The 22619-nt window shown below is 35.4% G+C and overlaps 1 protein-coding gene across 50 annotated transcripts in view; it reads left to right on the top strand.

The window, feature by feature from the left end:
• The window catches only part of MADD (MAP kinase activating death domain), a 95732-nt gene that overhangs the window by 43039 nt on the left and 30074 nt on the right, over nucleotides 1–22619 (top strand). For 8 of the 50 annotated variants that reach the window (XM_087951359.1, XM_087951365.1, XM_087951362.1 and 5 more), the window contains 11 exons: nucleotides 2313–2499; nucleotides 4837–4987; nucleotides 7545–7751; nucleotides 9830–9883; nucleotides 15662–15762; nucleotides 16017–16100; nucleotides 18312–18470; nucleotides 18867–18975; nucleotides 20456–20518; nucleotides 20804–20924; nucleotides 21337–21442. In XM_087951359.1, the coding sequence (XP_087807485.1) occupies nucleotides 2313–2499; nucleotides 4837–4987; nucleotides 7545–7751; nucleotides 9830–9883; nucleotides 15662–15762; nucleotides 16017–16100; nucleotides 18312–18470; nucleotides 18867–18975; nucleotides 20456–20518; nucleotides 20804–20924; nucleotides 21337–21442 (1342 nt within the window). The remainder of the gene's footprint in view (nucleotides 1–2312; nucleotides 2500–4836; nucleotides 4988–7544; nucleotides 7752–9829; nucleotides 9884–15661; nucleotides 15763–16016; nucleotides 16101–18311; nucleotides 18471–18866; nucleotides 18976–20455; nucleotides 20519–20803; nucleotides 20925–21336; nucleotides 21443–22619) is intronic. The other 42 variants (XM_087951361.1, XM_087951363.1, XM_087951387.1 and 39 more) reach the window with 12 other exon arrangements.

Raw genomic sequence — 22619 nt, forward strand, 5'->3', positions numbered from 1 at the left:
ATTGAATATTATAGGAAAAACTATTATCAGAATCTGCATGATTCTGGTCTTTGTAGGAATAGATAGGTTGTGACATCTAAGTATCTTTTGCTATTCTACAGAGCGCTAATCTGCAGTGGATTTCTTAATTGCTGGTTTCTTTACTGAAAGAAAGAAAGAAAAGAAAGAAAGGAAAGAAAGAAAAAGAAAGAAAGAAAGAAAGGAAAGAAAGAAAGAAAGAAAGAAAGAAAGAAAGAAAGAAAGAAAGAAAGAAAGAAAGAAAGAAAGAAAGAAAGAAAGCATTGCCTTTTGAAGGGGTATTCTTTTGTTTTCTCCAATGTATACCTGAAACAGTATCCCTACTTCCTCATCCTTTTCATAAAACCATATCAAGCATCTTCTTTTCTGTGAAGGGCTCTAATATGTGGTTATATGCATTTATTTTTCTAGCATACAATAGTTTATATACCCCACTAACTCCCTTTGGTATTGGCATGCAGACTGATCTCTTCCAATCTATTGGCCATTGTATTGTTCTCCAGATTAGCTAGCATAGTTTGATTAGAAACTTCACAGTTTCTTTTTCTGTTGCTTGTCCTACTCAAACAACTTCTGTAGCCTTCTGACCTCATAATGACTGGAATGCTGATCTGATTGCACATTCTAGCACTAGAGGTTTTATAAATAGGGAATATAATATAATGCAAACAAGTTGGCTTTGTTCTTCCAGTTTAGCTTGACTTGGAATTTCAACATGAACAGTTTGGGACTGTTTCAGAGTTATTGATCACATCTTTACTCTCATTACAGCTCTTCCATTTCCTTGTATCAATACCATTGGTATTATATATTTTCAGGGGTGGGATTCAACCAGTGTTACTACTGGTTCGGTGACTGCGTTTTGCTGTGCGCTCATGTAAAAAACCTCTAGCTTTGATGCCCAGACAGCTGAAAAGCACTGCGTTCAGGTGCACAGTGTTTGAAAAGCCACTTTTTCCCTGCTTTTTCAACCTCAGCTGTGCCACGCAAAGCAGCTGAGGTTGAAAAAGCAGGAAATAAAGGACAGGTGAGAGCCCAGGCGGGTGGGAGGGCCAAACAGCAGCAAACACAGAACCTGTTGAGTGTCTGCTGCTCTTCAGAGCTACCGGTTCTATAGAGCCGGGCAGAACCGGTAGCATCCCACTCCTGTATATTTTGCATTTTGTGTACACTACCTAGTAATGTCCACATATACAGGTATTATTGTGGTTGTTAGAAGACTGTTACCAACGAAGAAGTCCCTACATTGGCAGAAGCCTGTAAGTCATTCTCCTCCTTCATTTCTGTTTCTTAGACCATGCAATTGAATTATATTTCCCTAGTTCCTATTTCCAATTTTAACATCCTAACATCCAATCACAAGCAGTATGTCTTTCTTGCAAATTTTGCAATTTTCAGATTAAACTTGACTGTAATTCTTGCAATCCTCCTGTTCTTCTGCATCAGTGGTTCAAGCGCAAATTTGTATAACTAATTAAAGGGCTGTCCATGAAGACTAACTGATATTATTTTATCATTAATTACTTTGATTTGAGTTTTATATTTTATATTTGCATATCCTTCTTGACTTAGATATCTTCCTAAGTATTATAACATGTGAAATATGAATTTCTGGATATATGCTGTTTCAGAAGGATGGAACCTTAATTGTCAAACCTTCAACATTGTACAGATCAGGAAACAGATTCTACAAGAAAACTAGAACTAAGCTTCATTAGTAGAATCTTGAAACTCTGCTTGTGTTTTTCTTCTCTTCCTCTTATATCTCAGTAAGTTAGAGAGAAATCAGCCTCTTCTTAATAGCTAACTAATTCCTTTTCAGGGCTTTTACCCTTTTTGTAATGGCTTCTGAATATTTCCCTCAAGGCCTAATGTGACAATATTGGCTCTCATTAGTAGACATACTATTGCATTTTGTATTAGGCATATGCTTCATCCAACAAATTACCATTTTCCTCTCTGAATATGATTACGTTATGGTCTATCCCTCACCACTAATAAGAGTCTTTGCGCCTCCGAAATCGCTTCCTCCTTATTTAAGCCAACATTTTCTTTTTTCAAAAACAGCAACAATATATTTTTATTTTCTTTTTAAACAATTGATGCTTAAAGTTGCTACATAAAGCAAAATAATATATAACATGCTTCTTAAGTCTTGCAGTCCAAGGATATTAAGGAATGCTATTACATATAAATAATAAAAAAGGCCTTTCTTTTAATAATAATATAGTGATACAAAAACTATAGAAATTTTGGGTTGAATTTTTTTTACTATATGCCTCTTATTCTTATAGTGAAAATCAGCAGTTCTTGAAAGAGGTGGTTCACAATGTCCTAGATGGACAAGGAATTGGTTGGCTAAACATGAAGCGAGTACGTCGGCTCTTGGAAAGTGAGCAACTCCGTATGTTTGTGTTAAGTAAGCTTAATCGCACTATCCAGTCAGAGGAGGATGCTCGACAGGATGTTGTCCAGGATGTGGTTAGTTTTATTTTTATTTTCCCCCCCATCCATCTATGAATGAATTTTGCTGTGGATTTCTGTTCTGAAGCTTATTTAAGGTGGCTCGCAAGGGAACTGCTACTATAAGTCTTAAAATATGAAGAACAAAGTAATGGAGAAAAATTGCTTTCTGATAAAGCACTGTTAGTACCTTCGAATGAAATGTAGGTAATACTTGACCAAATGTTTTTTTCCCTAAGAGCTGAACCTCAATATAGGTAGTCCTCAATTTATGACCACAATTGAGCCCAAAATTTATGTTCTTAAGTGAGAAATTTGTTAAATGAGTTTTGCCCCATTTTATGACTTTTCTTGACACATTTTAAGTGAATCACTGCAGTGTTTAAATTAGTAGCATGGCTGTTAAGTGAATCCAGCTTTCCCATTGACTTTACTTGTGAGAAGGTCGCAAAATGGGATCATGTGAACCCAGGTCACTGCAACTGTCATAAATTTGAGTCAATTGTCAAGCATCCAAATGTTAATCATGTGACCATGGGAATGCTGCCAGGGTCATAAGTGTGGGAAATGGTCATAAGTCACTTTTTCTGTGCCATTGTAAGTTCAAATGGTCACTAAATGAACTGTTGTAAGTCAAGGACTGCCTGTATGGTCAGCTTAACTGAGAAGTACTTTTTCCAACTGACTGTAGAAAATGGAGGCAGACCTGTCTAAATGAGCTCATTTCCCAGATACATTCATATGGGCAGAAGAATGCCCAGTGATATCACCAAGGGTTTAAGAAGCCAATACTAGAAGTAGGGATTAAAAAGTATTAACCAATTATTTAGTTTGAAGCACCTTAATTTGCATTCAGAAATTATTTGTTTATTTACGTAGTTTCTCTGTTGCCAACTTTTGTAGATTTCCAGTCACTAAGAGGATTATAAAATATTATGAAATATAAAACATCCCTAGCACCATAAAACCTCCTTCTCATAACAGATCCTTTTCACCAGCCGTTAAAGTCCGAGTGGATCATATAGTTAGAGGAAATAGCCCAGTGGCTTGCTCCAGCTTTATGGTAGCAGATCTTTTTCAGTAGGTTTAGGGACAGTCCCACATAAAGCATATGACATGACTAGGATACAGATGATTGAGAAGAGTCCGAATTTTTAAGCTCAATATGAACATAACATAGAGATCTACTAAATATCCAGAGGCCTGCTGGATCCTTGAGTATTCAGACTAAGAATCAGTTGCTTTACAGAAAACATAATTCAATCAAAAATGAATATGGATCTCTAGGATTCTCAGATTCATCAGTAATATCTCTATCTTAATTATGTCTCGGTATAGTAAATTGTGTCTAATCCAATGCCCAAGGGCCCACATACATATATATGTATAGATGTGAGAGTATATGTATAAACTTCAGCGCCATTTTCAGGGATCCATTTTTAAGAGAAAGGAATGGAAACACCAGAGGTAGTGCTTAGTGGCTTAATGATGCTGGAGGTGGTTTCTGCTCCAGTGGTTTGAGTTCTAGTACTGCATGTCAGGGTGAATCCCATCACTCATCTCAGTCCACCTAACAGTATGAAAGCATGTTCTATGCAAGTAGATAAAATAGGTACCACTTCAATGGGGAGATGAGCTGGTACTCCATGCAGGCAGTCAGATTCCTGTCCTCTGATCCTTCCCAGGTGCAGCATCTGGAAGGAGGGGGCCTTGGCTGCTAGTGCAGGAAGAGCCCCTTGTCTTTCTTTCTGATGTGAAGCTTGCCCTCTTGTGGGGCACACCATGGGAAACACACAAGAGTTGCCTACAGCAGAGCTGGTATCTTGGCAGCCAAACCACTACTCTGTAATTGCATTGTAGTTTCCTGGCTAATGTAACAATGCCATGTGATAACAACAACAATAATAGTGGAACTGCAAAAAACTGCGCTACTCGGAACATAGTACATTTTAAGAAAATACTTGGTTGATACCTAGGATACTGCAGCAACCCATATTAACCATCAGCACCAGTCAATGATATTTGTGATACATTTTTAAATGTTCAGTTGATTGAGTTTCATGTTTAATGAATAAAAGAGATAATAATAGAAACACTATAATACAATACCCAGTTTAAGAGTATATTGTGTCCTGCAGAGATGCTATTAAGAAATTTAGAAAATACTGAGCTAGATAGACTAATAATATATTATACCTTCCTTTGTTTTAAATTACATACAGCATAATTAAATGATAGAAAATAGAAACTGAAATGCCAAGGGGATTGTGGTTTTTGGGATAATATCTTGGAAGGGCTGTGGAATTAGCTTCTGATTAAAAAAAGCATTCTTACAGATGAGCCTTTTTGTTTTAGGAGATTAACCGAAAGGTTTATAAAGGAATGCTGGATTTACTAAAATGTACAGTATCAAGCCTTGAGCAGTCATATGCAAATGCTGGACTTGGAGGCATGGCAAGTGTGTTTGGCTTACTAGAAATAGCCTATACTCATTACTATAACAAAGGTAAGACAATACTAAAAATGGGTGTATAAATACTATAAATACTGTGAAAAGCCTTATGTGGCAGAACTAAATCTAGCCTGCCACAGTCAATAATTGTATGGAGTTTATCTTCAAGTAGAGGTTATAAAGTAATTGTAACCATTGTTAGAATGTATCAGTTATAAAATATCTTTGTTTTGTTGGTTTAAAAAAATATTTGTGTGAACGACAGAGAAACAGGCAGGAAAAACCAGACATTGTCCTTCCCTCAAGAAGTGAAGTGAGGCCCGTGCAAAAAATAGTATTAGATCCCTAAGTTGGTGTTTATCCTCATTCATACTTCTGGTATTCAGTCAAGGGGTATGATGTTAAAGGTGAAGTGTAGCTGTAGTAAATCTAAGTTAATGCTTCTCAAATCTAGATAAATTACCCCAGATTGAGTTGGGAAGCACTAAGTTATATGGAACTGCCTGATTGACATTTTGATTCATTTTGTTCAAAATGCACATTCCACTAAGTCATTTTATTAGCAAATCAGCATTAAGCTGATCATTACCACTAAAATAAGTGGGGGAAAAAGTATGTTTCAGTTGCATTGCTTATGAAGCAGAGTCAGGAATGATTAAACTGTTATGAATGCAATATACTTCCTTCAACCTGGCTTATTGCATGAATTGGTCAAGGGAAAAAGGATCACAAAGCAGGTGGAGCTTTTATGTTGTTTCTCCTCTGTAATCTGGCTACTTTCAGGGAGATGGGAGGTGATAGGAAAACCAGAAGTTTTCAGTCAATTGCATTGATTACATTGAATCAATTCTAATGTAAAATATAGGAATCAAACATATTTGACTTCCTAATTAAGTCTTTATTCATTGTCTTCAACCAGTCATTGTCTGGTTAAAACAATGAATAACCATTTGGTTATTTGGTTATTTATTTATGCATACATGGTGCATAAATGGTGGCTGGTCTCAAGAGCTGGTCTGAAATTATAGACATTAGTGATTTATTCAAGATGGCTGTTTCTAGAAGACTGTGGATTACAGTTTTGTGCATGCATTTGGAAGGGTGCTTTGCAAAAGATATTGTTTGATTAAACAGTAAAAGCATTAGAGCAGGGGTCCCCAACATCTGGTCTATTATTTTACTGGGCCCGGTATGCCAAAAACTCTGTGATGCAAACAAGTGAAGCCCCATTCATGAGATGCAGACAGCATGCAAAACCACATCTCCTCCAGTCCACAGAAAAACCTCTCCCTATAGAACCAGTCCCTGGTACCCAAAAGGTTGGGGGCCACTACATTAGAGCAACCTGCAAAAAGTTGCTCAGTTTTCAGATGGTTTGTACAGGTCTACTCCATACTTATTTGAGAAGCTGGAAATGGACAGAAATGATTGAATTAAACAAACCTATATTCATATTTCTTGTTTACCTTTTCCATTAACAGACATCCCATATTTAAATGTCACTTACTTCTGCAAGTGGTTGACACTGACACATATACATCTCTTTTATTATATGAAATAAGACTTCCATCAGTAGTGGCCTGATTGGTAAGGAAGAATCCTATAACAGGGCATTGCTTTAAATAGAGTTTCATAACAATTGACATATAGAATACATATGTATTCTTATGCATAAAAGCCAACAATGATTTTAAGATGTCTAATCTAATTCTAACACAACATGTAAGTTCCAATATAGAATCTATGTGCTCCCAAAAGTCTCATTGTCATTACTAACTGGATGAAATGGTGCATCATAAGGCAACAATTTTTGGGTCTAGATACCCCAAATAGGCTAACTTTTAGAACATGTCCAAAATCCAGGGTCCATGACACCGGAGGGAGTGAAATTTGGGAAATTTGTGGCTGCTTCAGTGCTATTGTGCTGCTGCTCTGGTCATGTAATCTTCAGGTTCAATAATTTGTGACAGTTTCCCAGACAGTCTTACAATCCCTTGCTCTTATTAGGCAGCAGCTACTTACCTTCCCGCTGGAAAGGGAAGGGAGGGAGGGAGAAACAGGAAGAAACCTCTGCATATCTTCCCTGCCAGCCTCCTATGACTCGTGCCACCTCTCCTTACCTGACCAGCACTGACCTCTCATGTGGCTTCCTAACCAATGCAGCACCTCTTGTGTACCCCCTCCCCCAACTTGCTGAATGGCATCGGCAAATAACATTTTCTTGACTTGATACTGCAGAAGTTTAGCAAGAGTTTTTCATTGTAAGGTCATCATAAGGTTACTTGTTAGAGGAGAAATTTTCTTTAACTGGAAAAAAACACGAAGTCACAATTTGATAGCCAGCTAAATTCATCTTAGAGGGGACCATCTTTAAAATAACCAAGTTTCAGTATATTAGATTACGTATCTATATTTTGTAAATTTCTCTTTAACTGCTGATGATTTCTAGCTTTGAGGGTATTTTTCATGATTATAAAGAATTAACACCATTAACACTAATCAAGCCTTTCTCTCATTCCTTCTCATTCCTTCTTTCAATGGTTGTTGGCATATTTACTTGGGTTTTTTTTTTTTTTGGCTGCTTATCTCTCTGTGTTCCTTTCTTTTAAAGAGCCTGAAAAAAGAAAGCGAAGCCCAACAGATGGAGCAATCACTCCGGTTAGCAAAGATCCTATTTTAGCCAGGAGGGTGGAACCGAAACCCAAGGTGCAACTACAAGTACCTCAGCTCATGCCAAGGGCAGCAGGCCCCTCAGGGAAAGGGCCAAGGGAGTTTGACACAAGGAGTTTAAAGGAGGAAAATTTTGTAGCTTCTATTGGTGTGTATTTAAATATGCGTGGAATGCAGGAAAGTGATTGTGCATTGGCATTAGAATCTACTTGCATCTTTCCCATTAAAACATGATTCCCTTCATTGCTCTAGTAATGCGCTTCACTCTCACTCAGTTTGCAAAGACTAGTCATATATTTTCTTCTCCCATTTTGAACAAGAATCAACTCAACATTTTGGATGAGTTAATTTCTTTTTTTTTTAAATAGGACTATTATATGATACTGACATCACAGACTTTAATTATATCTAGTTGAGTTACTATAAGCAAATTGGCTGGCTGTTCTTTAATGGGATGTTTCTTGGAAGTGCATAAACAAAGGATTGGCTGATTTATAGATAAATGCAGATAATTATTTTACAGTCCGATCGATCCATTTTTATTTATAAGTCCCACTGAGCTCTTGGGACTCAGTGCTATGTATATATATGATATAAATAGATTAAAGTTATGTGCATTTGGACTCGTGTATTCCTATCTCATTATTTTCCTTTTTTCAAGAAAATTACATTTAATGCTTTATCCTCTTAGATATTATAAGAAATAAATTATTATGCCAAAATACATACAGTAACATAGAACTCTGAGAAATATAATTGCATTAGGTTTGGAATTACTGCACTATCCAGGCTGAAAAACATCTAGCCAGTTTTCTGAATGATTGTTTCTTCATTCGTTCTGAATTGTTAGGTTTAAATTTTTGCCATTCAGGATTTTTTTTAAAAAAAAAATCAGGTTTAGAAGGGTTGTAGCAGAAATAACCATCTATGTATAGAGGAAACAGATTTTTCAATCTCAAGTCACTACAGAAAGATTAAATATTTTTTGCAACTTTGTTATGGAACTTTTTTCCTAACTATTCATCTGCTCTAATTTGAGTTAATAACTACTGAATCCTATACCAATTTGCAGATAAAACTATCAGTGACAGTAAGTAAGGAAATATGAACAGCTCTTCTATGTTTGTCTAATACTAGACAAATCAGTGAAGATGGGGGTTCATTTTCAATGTAATATGAATAAATAACTTAATAAAAGTTGCTGTTATAGTAATTATTACATTATAGTAAAAACTATTGCCATATTTAGTTGTTCATCTACCAGATATACTACTGGGGAAATGGATTTGATAAGTTGTGGATTGTTCTATCATTGTTTCATCACAGAAATCCCACTCTCTTTAACCTTCAATAACTTCTAAATCAACTCCTATTTGTTTTCCCATGTTCTCTTTTTTTTAAATTGCAGAATAGTAAGAAATAATTCAACCCACTAGTTCAAATCTTTTTATTTTTATTTTTTTGGTAAGAGATAGGTTTCCAGCTTCCTCTATACAGTACATTTCCTAGCTTCTACTTCTTTCCATAAATTATGCTTTCAAGTCAAATGTTGAGCTTAATTTTCTAGCAAGTTGATTTGATATTATGCCACGAAGCCAGTACCTAGAAGTTCCTGACATTTTTTTTCAATGCAGAAATGCAAACCTAAAATGGTTTCTTCGTTTGCTATATGGATTGCATTTTTACCTAATTCCAAGATGCTTGTACTCTAAACAAATATTGCTCTTTTTATATAGATCTCTCTCAGAATATCCTTTTTTAACACTGCTGAGAGAGTACTGTGAATTGGTTAAATTGGGGGGGGGGGGAGTATTTGAACAGACTAAACATGTATGAAAAAAAGTGTGTTGGCTAGAAGTATTATTTTGGAGACAGAAGTAATTTGAATATTAAGCATAAAGAGCTTGCCAAAATCTTTTTATAATATGTAATTTCTGTGAAGTCAGATGACATCAGGTGGGTGAGTCTCACAGTTATTTTATTTTTCTCAGCCACCAAAATGCATGTCATTCTTTTTTAAAATATTTCTTTATTAAGGTAATGGAGGGCTCTGCTCCTGATCTAGCGGAAGAAGAATTATTTCTTCACACGCCAGTTTTCATTAATCTCTGTTTTGGCAGTGCAGGGTTGGGTGGCTTACTTTTGTCTTTTTTTTCCCCATTTCCACCTCTGATCAGCATCTGATACTTCTGTCTTTCTCTCCTGCTTGCATTGCATCTTGAGTAGAATTGTGGAACAAGCACCAGGAAGTGACAAAACAAAAAGCTTTGGAAAAACTGAGTAAGGAAAATGATAAAAGGACAGAAACATAATATTCCCCATAGCCTCCCCATAACTGCCAACTCCTTAAGCTTTTGATTGATCACCCATGTCACATGAGCCATAGGACGGACCAAGGAGGTCATTTAATAAAGAAACACATAGTGTTGAGTTACCTCAAAGAGCCCTTTCCTGTATGAGGAGAGAGGAAAAATACTTTAGTTCTTCTGGCTGAGTTTCAAATCCTTCCTTACCACTGAATTTATTTTTAGAAGGTTCTGATGGGTTTCTCTGTTATGAAGGCATGCTATAGCTGCTGCAACATTTTCATTGAAATAATGTGTGGAGAGATTGTTGTCCTATTTCTTCAGCAAAAGGAGTTTATAAGGTCCAATCCATAATCTATCCATAGATTAACCATCAATTACTTGAGGTTAAAATAACTGTGGGAGATCACTTGATCAACTGTGATTAACTTTTAATGGAAGACAAGACTTATATATTGTTTTTTTAAAACTCTAGTTCTTTATTGCCATGTTTAGGAAACAGCCAATCCCAATTGAAATCTTCTGATATGATCTCTAGATTTGAGTTAGATATATTCATAAGCATGCACAAATATAAAATACATAAATGTTCATATACACACTATTGATTTTAAGTAACTACTAATTAGGAACAAAAATATGGCATGTTTGTCTATAGAAAATGGGAGGGAAATTAAAGAAATATGTTGTTAGGAAAATATTAAATACTGTTTTCTTCTTCTATGGAGTGCCCTTTCCTGCCAACATTGTGTAAAAGAGAATATTGATGTTTTGCTGCATGCATCTGTTATATAATGAAGTTTGCCCATGCTATTTCACTAATTAAATTAAGTTTTGGTTAGATCTTGAAAATAATTTCACTGTTTAATTAGTTACAGAAAAGTTAGTCTTTTAGGGATAAAAATTGCATTCAATTTTTGTTTGTGTACCAAAAGCTACACTTAAAAAGTAGTTTCAGTTAGCATCAAGAAGATAAGATATCTGATAATATGTAATAAATTAGTGATCCAACAAAATACATGCAGAAAAAGACATGAAAGTACTCTCATATAGTTTTGCTGCACTACACATACTGTATGCTTTTTTAAAAATGAAAACTAGCATTTTAAATTGATTTAAAGTGGTTTGCAGTTTGTTTGCTGCTGAATTTCAATGGCAAACAAATAGGCTCTGGAACTTAACCAAAATTTCAAAAAAGAACACATCTAGTCCACTGGCCATGGGTTGTTTGAATTATATGAGCCCAATGCAAACTATTATAAATGTATATTACCATAGACTATCACTTGTTTTGTGATAGTGACATGTGATCTACCTGGGAGAGTCAACTGCAGTCCCACTAAATCTCCTGGACCACTTGGCAGCTTTTTATTCCACTAGGTTTTATAACTTAATGGATTGTCTTGCAGGACTGGGACTTATGAGACCAGTTTGCAGTGGTTCTTATTCTTTTGGACCTGTAGCTAAAAGGTAGCACTGAGAACTATAGTTTGACATCTGTACAATTAACCAACAGTGTCTGCAAACAGTGTTTCATCTTGTCACCTGCTGTTTATAGCTAGATGAAACCATCTGGAACTTTAGAGTGGGATGGCAACAGCATTTCTGCTATTCCTTCCCATTCAACTTCAAAAAAGCAAACAGTATCATTGAGTGTTCTCTAATTTCATAATAACTGGAGCAAAAATAACAAGTTGACATTAAATACAGAGAAGACAGAGGGACTGTTAGTACCTAGGAAACTTTAGGAGTGAACTTGAATACATTTAAAACAACAACATGATCCTCACTGTTACTCGATTCACAGATGGTAGCTGTGGCAAGCAGGATATACACCAGTAGTGATTGATAATCTGTGTCAGATTTGACATCAGTTATCCATGCTTTGATTACATATCACCTTGATTATTATAATGCACTGTAAATGGAGGTTAGGAGTGGTCTTTGAGGTAAAATCTGGCAACTAGGTTGCTAAACGGTACAATGGCTGAGTTATGTAAGGGTTATGCTGAAAGTTCCTACCCTGGATGCCAGTTGCTCACTGGGCACAATTTGTAATTAACTTCCGTAGTTATAAATGGCTTAGGGACTTGATGTTGGATGGACTGGCTCTCTTTTCAAACTTGTGTGGGCAGTAAAAACTGCTACAGTGGTGCTTTTAAATATCATCCTTTCCAATTCTGTTGAGTCAACAGAATTTTAGCAGAGCTTATAACAAAAACAGCAGACTTTGCTTACCAACGGGTCCCAGATGTAAAATGTTTAAATGCACTTTAAAGCTCAACAGCAAGGGCATAACTTACACCAGGTTCCCCAACCTCTGGTCCATGGACCGGCACCGGTCCACGGCATGCTAGAAACCAGTCTGCACAAACAAGTGGAATCCCATCTGCAGGATGCAGGCAGTATGCTAAACCATGCCCCCTCCAGTCCATGGAAAAACATCTCTCTAAAGAACTGGTCCCTGGTGCCCAAAAGCTTGGGGGCCACTGACTTTCACAAAGGCACATATGTAACAAGTGAATCAAATCAACTTTGCTTGCATACATCCTGAAAACCATTGACATTATTTATGAAATACAGGAATACATAAACATCCTTTTTCATTAACTAGTTGAAAATTACAATAGCATAGCATACATCCATCACATGAACTTTAAGTGCAAAACAGCCATGTTTTGTTCTAAGTCAGAAAGGAAACTTTCAAATATATGCATATTTTGTTTTGTGCTTAGAACACACAAATGGCTATTTCAGTAACGAAACTTGAGGATAAAATAACATTTTTTCAAAAGGTAAACTGACGACAATGCTCCCTAGCAGGTATTTTTCCCCCCTCTGGATGCTCCCTGGATATTCCCTTATACATCAGCTATTTATTTATGTTTTGGGGAGCCAAAAAGCATCCTTTGAAGTAAAGCCTGGTATTAGATCAATGAATCATTTTCATTTTCTAAGTGTTACTGTAGGGCCTACAGTGGTACTAAAAAGACACTTTTGTAAATAAAAGTAATTTGAGCATTATGTTTTATAATACATTAGCTTTCCATGCATTGTAATACAAATTTAGAGATAATATTGAAAATATTAGAGAGAAATAATATTAAAAAATAAGGGGAACCAAGAACCCTATATTTCTAGGAAGGTGAGTATTCATTGACCATTAGCAAGACCATTAGCAAGTATTCACAAATTGATCAGTGCTCATAGGCTCCATGTTAGGAACTCCAGATTAATAATAATAAAATATCACTACTAAATACTACAAATGCAGAGCCTGTAAATTTATGTTTGAATAGTAGCATTTAATCACATTATCCATTTGACTATAAGGAAGCTGGATCATATACTGTATATCATATATTAAAAAGAAAATTAAGAAATATGAAGACTGTTGAGCTTTTTTTCCCCTTACTCTAATAAACAGGCCAAAAATTGTGTTTTATAGAAATGGCTCTAAAAATTAAATTTTCAGGGGGCCATTGGTGTGCGGAGAAATTAACTACGTACTTTAAATATTGTATACTGCTTTCACATAATACTATAATACAGTATTCTCTGGATGGATATTCAGGGGTAATTACAGAGCTTAGTAAGGTTTACTCCAAGCTAGATGCATCTAAGATTGCTCGCTTGATTTTTGTAGGATATAAGTCTCCTTCTGTTCTCTAAAGTTAATCTTTTTGCCTTCTGCGAATAAATATTTCAAACATGGTCATCCTAATCAAATAGAATTCAATTTACTTTGATTAAAACTTGTTCTCGCAATTGGTGTTTACCTTTGGTTAACCAAGTGCTTAAAGATGTTTTGATTTTATTGTTATGTGTGCACAATGCACAAGTGTTCATACAATTGATTGAAACACAAGTGGTAGTATATATTTTAGATAATTTATAAATCAATTCTCTGCTCATAGCCTTTCATTTCTAGGAGTATTATGGACAGCAAGTACCCTATTGGTCAAATGATTTCATTATAATTAGAAATCTACATTTTCTACCATTAGTAATTTATCAGCTATTCTATAAATTACTTCGTGTTCATGTTTAGCCGTCTTTGTATATAAAAGATTATTTTTGAATGATTAAATGATTTTTAAAAAGTTACTGCAAAACACATGTCGATTAAGAGTATAATTATCTGAAGTAGGTCCTGTGGTTTTTTTGCTCCTCCATTTTCCTTAATTTCCTGTAAAGCAACCATCTATTCGCAACCCTGCTTGGAAATACATTTTGAATCACAGAAGCCAACATTTACAAACTTCTGTCAATTACTTTTTGAGTGCTTTAAAATATACTCAATTCAAAGCATTTTGAAGAAGTCTCCTGGGAGCATGTACAATTACATAGCACAGGGGTGTCAAACTCCTGGCCTGCAAGCCAGATGCATCATGTGCTGGCCATGCCCACACCCGATTTATTGAAGGGGGAAAAAGTCCCAATACGTCACATGATGCCGTTGTGACAATGCGAGTTTGATACCCCTGCAGTTTGGATTAACTAAATATCTTTGGTGTAGTTTACTATTTTTGAATAATAGATCATCCTAGAAATCTACACTAAGTGCCCTTCTATTCCAGAACACATTAGCTATTATTTGTGTGTCACATTCTTGTTCCCTATTTCTCTCTTTCCCTCTCCCCTTCTCTTGATACTATCTGCTAATAGGTATCTGGTATAACTCCACTCACACTTTTAATTCCCAACTCACACTATTTAGTGGTATGCAAGGTATTTCTTGATTGTGCACCTAGTGTTGCCAGATGACATTTCATGTATTTGTCCTGTAATTAAAAGACAAAAAAAACCAAAACCCTCCAAATGCTGGTCTTGTGTCCCCGTTATGGAACAGTTGGCAGATATGGCTATGGCAGAAGCATTGTGCTCAGTCTCTTCCCCCTTCTGAAATCTTAATGGTGAACCTGTGTAGTCTGTAATATATTTTTCTCCTGCCTCCTTACTCCCATTGCACAGTGTTTTCCAAACCATTCCCAATTCTCTCTCCTTTCATCCATTTTCTAACATTTCATCAGAAAAAGAGTTTGTTTTTTTTAAATGAACTGCATGCATCTCTTCGGCTTTTATATTATTTATAAAGAGAATGGGATAATCAGTGCATGTCATGTCAATTGCTGATACGTACACTCTTACCATTTTTACTTTTGTTATTACAAACTCTGGAGAGCCATTTATTTCACTCTTTCAGTGCTCTGTAATTTTTCCTTTGAAGTTCATGTTTTATTTTTATGGCACACAAATTATTGATTATTGCTTTTTGGGTGGGTTGGTTAGTTTTGCCACTTGCTAGTGAGACAACTGGAATGAAAATCAATGTATTGCACGGTGTAAAAATTGTCAAACAGTAAGAAAGACTTCTTTCTAAAAAGCAACAGGCATGGAACCAGTCTTGCATACAAAAGGTAAAGGTATGGCTTTCCAGAGTAATGTGATAACTGTCTGGCATGCTTTGTATTAATTTGAATATGTTTGATGCCTGCTTTGTTTTCTTCCTTTCCTAGTAATAATTGTTTAAGACAATTTCTCTATTTCTCAGGTGCAGTGACATTTGGACAAAATAGTTGGCTGTGAAAAACTGAGCTACATTATTAATCCATGGTATTGAAAAAATAGGGGAGAAGAAGATTCTATGGGTCCCCTTTGGACTACCCATTGATAGCTCCAGTTTTCTGCCCTGTAATTCTTTTATTTTTCCTTGTCATATTAATAGGATTGTTTATTTTGCTTCGATTAGGGTCAGAAAGTACAAAACACTTCTTTGACTTGGGAGAGACAGATGAGAAGAAATCCCAGATTAGTGCTGACAGTGGTCTAAGCTTAACCTCCAGCTCTCAGGTAAGTGTAGCTGTTCACTTTGGAATGGGCACGTTGCGAAAAACTTGCCACCTTGTAAAAGAATCTGTGGGCATGATAGTTTCGTGAAATATGAGTATGCCTTTTTCAACCATTCTAATTTTGTAAATATTCGGGCAGGTGAAAAATTGTCCCAACTATCCCCAACTCCCAAAGACCACCTTGACTAAACCTACAAACAGAAACAGGATTATCTAATGTGTATTATTTTGCTTCCTGTCAATTCATGATTTCAGAAGAGTGATCTGGACTCTGTGGCAAGTGTGGGGCCTGCTGTTATGATCCGAAGCACCAGCCAAGATTCTGAAGTTAGCACAGTGGTAGGGCATGCCAAAATGAAATGTCTGGGTTTGATTTTAGCAGTTATTTTCTAGACTTTCTTGTCTATGTGTATTTTTTTTTCTAATCCTATAAGTTACAGGTGCTGTGGATATGCTTTTGGTTACACTTTCTCCTTAATTTTCTATATTTTTATTTGAGATTGTACTCTAGTTGAGGACATGTCCCTTTCAAAAGGCATGAGTGCCTTATTCATTCCTATAATTTTACAATAAGTTGTCATATATTCCTTTTATGTTTATATTGATTATTTATGATCTTAAATGCGTTGAGAAATATAGTATACATTTGTTCATATCCTGTTTTACAACAATTCTGACCTTTTTTGAAATAAATGTATTGAAGATTATATTATAAAACCAATACAAAGCATACATAATACATAATATAAAATTTGTGTTAAAATAGAATAAAAAGCAGAAAGAAAAGGGAAAAAAGACTTCTTCTTCAATCAAGTATAGTCATTTCTATCTTAATCAGCAAAAGTCCATTAAATGTTATCAGAAATAACATTACTGTTACAAACCTTATCTACTAAAGTGATTTGAATCATTCCTTTTATATTTATATCTTCTTTTCTGTCTTCAACATATTTTCCTTATTTTTTCTCTTCAAATAAACACGTTAAAACAGCTAGTATTGATGATGTTACTTAGTTTGGGTGATGAAATGTCTACAAAAAAATCAACAACCAAGTTCAGGGAGCATCAGGGGTTCATTTCAACTCTGAGCTACAAATATTCTTTATTTAATTTAATTTAAAACATTCGGTCTAATCAGCAAAAATCTATTAAATATTATCAAAAATAACAATCTATTTTAATCTTTCCTCAGGAAGGATTCTTTTAAGATTTCTAGCTCCTAATCTGTTTAAAACTTCTTAAAACCAACACTATATTATTCCAGTTTTGTTTTGTTTTTTACATATCTTTAAACTTGTAGCTAGACATTTAAAAAAAAAAGATTGAAGAAAATTTATCCAGTGAATTCAATAAAACTTGCCATTCTGATGTTTCTTAATCTTTAAGCAGCAGTAAAAAAAATAAATTTATTTAATTAAAAAGTGCACCTAGACCACATTAACGGTTATAAGCTTGATGGAATTCTGCGACTCCTAACTGATCAAAAATGTCCTTTCCTGCCAGCTATTCCCACAGAAAAAGCCACCTGTTCATGTCACATTGTGCAATCTCTTCTTTTTGCACAGAAATTCTGACAATCGGGATCTGGCATTCAGCTGTAACATTGTCCCTCTATTTAGGGGCATCAGTTCACCATACTTCTCAGTAGAAATTTAACAATTCTGACCTTATAATTTTGTTTGCAGAGGATGTGCAGCTCTAAATTAGAGATTATTAAACTAAATGATATGACTATCATTAAGTGTTGTACGTCATGATTCTTGATTCTTAACAAATGTACCTTTTCTTTATGTATACTGAGAGTATTTACACCAAGACAAATTCCTTGTGTGTCCAATCACACTTGGCCAATAAAATATTCTATTCTATTCTATTCTATTCTATTCTATTCTATTCTATTCTATTCTATTCTATTCTAAAGATTTATTAAATTAAATTAACCTCTAAATTATCTATAAATTAGCCACAGAGAAAGAGTTACTCCAATAGTGAGATGGGCACCAAATAAATTTAATAAATAAATTTAATAATAAATGTAAAGGAAAATAAGAACAGGATTATAGAACAACTCTACCAATCAGGCTAGATAGAAGTTTATCTGGAGAATGCTTCGATAGGCTTTCAAGATTCTACTTTCTGTTTCATTATCTTATTAATACTAGAGATCTTTCCAGAAATCCAGATAGTTTTGTTTCCTGAGTTTGTTACAATGGTAGGGCTTGACAAAATCTAATGTATTGTTAAAAATTCAGTGTATATATTAATGGTAAAATGAAGGCCAAGATTCTGGATTTTTTGTAGTTTTTGAATAAGTAACATTAAGACTTAAACCAAAAGCCATTTGTCCTTATACATATTGGACCCATATTCCCAGTATGGATCCCATTGTAACATATCTCCAAGAACACCCACTATCTTCCCATTTTATTTTTAATTCATATAGTAGAATGTTGAGATTTTGTTACCTTTGAATGATGCTGTAAATGCATCTTATCTTTGCAGTATATTGAGCAATAAATAGATAGACTGTTTGTTTGTTTCCTTCTTCAGGTGAGCAACAGCTCTGGTGAAACGCTTGGAGCAGATAGTGACCTGAGCAGCAATGCTGGCGATGGTCTTGGTGGAGAGATTAGTGGAAATTTAACAGGATCACGAGGCACCGTCTCAGACAGTGAAATTGAAACAAATTCTGCTACCAGTGCTATATTTGTAAGAATAGACTTCATTTCTTAGGTGTTCTGGTGTTGGGGTTGTTTACCGCTATTACCTGGTGGAAGAAAATTTTGTTAATGATTCATAATGATGAGCTGCTAATCTAAATGTGGTTGCCAATTTATCTGCTCAGTATATACAGTATATTTCCAATTTACTATACATCCATGCCCTTCAAAGTTCACTGCAAACACAAATCAACAAATGATAAGTGCACATGTTTAAATATGTATTTTAACTGACAGAATTTGAGAAGTGGTTATGCTTGTTCTTAAATCCTTTGCACTTTGAATTATTTATCTCCTCAATAGAATTACTAATTCATTTTAAGAACCATCTTGTTAATTAGCTACATAATAAGAATTTTCTGTCCTATTTTTGCTTTTATAAAAGGGTAAATCTCATAGTATGAAAAAAACAATCACAGATAATAAATGCAGCAGGCCTGGAAGAGTTCCAGAAGATGCAAGTCAACGAGTTTATCTCTTTGAGGGTCTACTTGGTAAGAATAAAATTTTAGTTTCATGTATTCTCTAGTCTTTAGATCTTTTCAAAATAAAACTGAGCAATGATATGAAACTACCGTGAATTCTCTATAACAGTGATGGCAAACCTATGCCACGCATGCTGGAAGTGGCACACAGAGCCATCACCCAATGTTCCTCTGGTTCCGGCGCCCCGGCCAGCTGATCTTCATGCATGCCGAAGTACAGGAAACTGGAAGAGCAGCTGCCCAGTGTGCATGCGTGCATAGGGAGGCTGCTCTTCTGGTTTCCAGCGCACGCATGCGCATTGGCCACCTGGTCTTCTGGTTTCTGGCACACATGTATGTGCGAAGACCAGCTGGCTGGTGTGCATGCGTGCACTGGAAACTGGAAGATTGTCTTCCTGGTGCACACATGCACACCATGTGGCTGCTTTTCAGGTTTCTGGCACAAATGCTCACACTCCTGTTTCAGGACTTGGTGCCAAAAAGGTTCACCAACCCTAGTCTATAATGTCTGAATTCTCTGACATACAGTATTACATATAAATTGTAACTTCATTGTATTCCTCAAAGCATTATCACTTTCTTTCAAATACTGGATTGTTCATTTATTCTATGCTCTATGCAGGGTGACTTCAACATTGTAATTAGCTTACAGTACATGTTTATCTGATCTGAGCAAATAGGTTATTATATTTATCTGAAAGGAAGAAGACCACAAATTTAAGATGATCACCCACAAAAGAAGAGGAGACAAAAAAAAACAAAAAAAAAAACGAGGTTTAGAGAAGGTTCAATTCACTAAGCAAAGAACTCTCCCCTCCTGAAGTAGATCAATCCTCAAGCCATCTCTGATCACATGACCCTGGGACATTGCAACTGCCATAAATATGAACCAGTTGCCAAGTGTCTAATTAACAGAGTTGGAAGGGATGATCAGCAGTAATGTTTGTGGCCCCTGGATTTCTTGCTATTCATTTGCTTTTAAAAGCTTGTTAATCACTCCTTACCCTTGATTGGAAAGTCAAAAAGATCACTTTTTAACAACCTAAGCTTGACTTGGATGATAGATTACTGTCTAAAAAGGCATAAACTTTCATAAACTGATTTTTTGCCATCATAGACTAATACAGTTCTTCTTCTACAATATTTACTATCCATAAAATTTCATGAAGAAACCATCATCCTGTAGTGGATTAACAATAACAACAATAATGACTATATTTATGATTTAAGCCAATCTTGATTGAGGATACTTAGAAACTGTTAAATTCTGAGATGTATATTTAAAAGTACTATCTTGAAATATTATTACAGAGTCTAGCATTGATCATTATATGCTCGTATTAACTCCTTACCTACTTTAACTGTATTTTGAAATATTTCTTGCAATAAAACAGATTGACCTGTCTCATTGACCCTTATTAAATGCTTAGATTTGTCATTTTTTTGTTCTCTCTTGCTGCCATGTTGCTGCTTGCTTGGAATTGTAAAGGGAGGGATAAAGGATCTGTCTGGGACCAGTTAGAGGATGCTGCCATGGAAACCTTCTCTATGAGTAATCATTTCTTCTTTCTGCTTTTCTGTGTGCATTAAAAAGATCTTGAATGTATGGCTTTTCCTTGTTTCTGACTTCTAGAAGAGTTTCATTTAGGAATATTGGTAGAATGATATGCGCTTAAGGAATAACTTATGAAGTAAAATCAGAAATAGCATATTTAGTGGCATAGAATAAGAAAATATCTGGTTTAATCATATTTTATTATTTGTGGGGGAAATTGTTTATATGATTCTGTCTTATAAAAATATGAAATCTATGGTTAACAAAAACAGTGCTGTCTAGGTAAAGAGCGTTCAACTCTGTGGGATCAGATGCAGTTCTGGGAAGATGCTTTTCTGGATGCTGTGATGTTAGAAAGAGAAGGGATGGGAATGGATCAGGGGCCTCAAGAGATGATTGACAGGTAAAGTATAGATCTCTCCACAATTTCTCTCTGCAATGTGTAAGTTATAACTAAACCTTAAATGTACTTTCTGATTTTTCTTTGAAGATGGTTTGTTTCTCATCCAAAAATCTTCTTCAGCTTTTCTTCAAAGAATAACCAGAAAGTCCAGTTGCCTCTTGTAAAAGCACCTTTGGGACAATTGCTACTTATGTGTAAATTTTTCTCCTTCATAAGCTGTTTTCTGCCTTTGCTCATCTTAAATGCAGAGGCTATTAAGGGAAATATTTTTATGTTGAGTAAATTTTAAGTATGAAACCTTGAGACGAAACTTTAAAACAAAAAAGAAAAATAGCAGGGCAGTGTATAGGATCTTGTGATCAGTGATTAAATGTTCACTGTTGGCTTCAGTTAATTTTTTTTTTTCCTGTAGATATTTTTCTTTAGGAGCACATGACCGAAAACGTTTAGAAGATGATGAAGACCGTTTATTGGCTACTTTGCTTCACAATATGATTGCATACATGATTATGATGAAGGTGCTTTTTTGTTTTTGCATTTTAGATTGGGTCTTGTGATGGGTAATGCTATAATTGTCTCTGCATGATACAGACTGCACTCTTTGAAGTAAGGTGTTAAGGATCAACTTTTCTCATTCTAGTTGCTAAGTGTCAATATGCTTAGGCTTCACTTTCTTTTGGGCTAACTGGAATGGGAGGGAGAGGAGAATCTCTGGGAGAAATACTTCTCCCAGATATATTTAGATGCTGCTCAAAATGCTTCAGGATTGTGATAGATTATAGAAATATTAATTAATTACAGCAAAACAAAAAGATGCCCTATTCATCTGTATGATTTGATCTATTTGTCTTTGCTCCCAGAACCACCTTTGGAAATGCCTGGATGGAGCACATTTCATTTCTTTGAGTTATTTAAAATTGTGCTGGAAGGATAATAAGGCAGGCAGATGAGAGGACAGTGTATATGTCAGATGTGTGAACACATATTCAGGGACAATCTAATATTAGCGGCTGGTATAACAAACTGTCAAGCGTTTTTGTTTCATTAAAAGTCTTGAAAATTATTAAAACCTTCAACTTGAACTGGTGTGTTCTTGGGCATATTTATGTAGTTTTCTTAATAGCAATATGGAAATGGTTTGTCATTGTGCTCTTTCAGGATTTTTCTAAACTTATTTATTTATAAGATTTATACCCTGCCACAATGGTCAACAATACCAAAAATACATCAGAAGATACATTAAAAGCCCAACTATATAATGCCTGGTGTTAAACCCCAAAGGCCCTCCCCAAAAGGTCAGCTTTGAATATTTTCCAGAAAGAAGGTAATTATATTGATAAGCCAACCTCTAAAGCAGTGTTTCTTGACATCAGCAGCATCTTTAAGATGTGTGGAGTTCAACTCTCAGAATTTCTGGGATTCTGGGAGTTGAAATCCACACATTTTAATAATGTTGGAGGTTGAGAAATACTGTTCCAAAGGAAGACCATTTTAGTAATCTAATAATACTTCATGGTTTCAGCCCTCCTGAGATCCCATGAGATCCCCTTTCTCCCAGCATGATTGAAGTGGTTTAGTCAATTCTAATGGAGGGATGCAGTCCTGCAAGTAACTCAATACCAAGCTATAAAAGATATAGTTAAGACCAGCAGTTTAAATCAGTGGTCGCCAACTGGTGAGCCATGGACCACAAGT

The sequence above is a fragment of the Notechis scutatus genome, chromosome 1, assembly GCF_049901735.1.
Source record: "Notechis scutatus isolate UNSWTSFEM ecotype Mainland chromosome 1, rNotScu1.2, whole genome shotgun sequence".
Taxonomy (NCBI): domain Eukaryota; kingdom Metazoa; phylum Chordata; class Lepidosauria; order Squamata; family Elapidae; genus Notechis; species Notechis scutatus.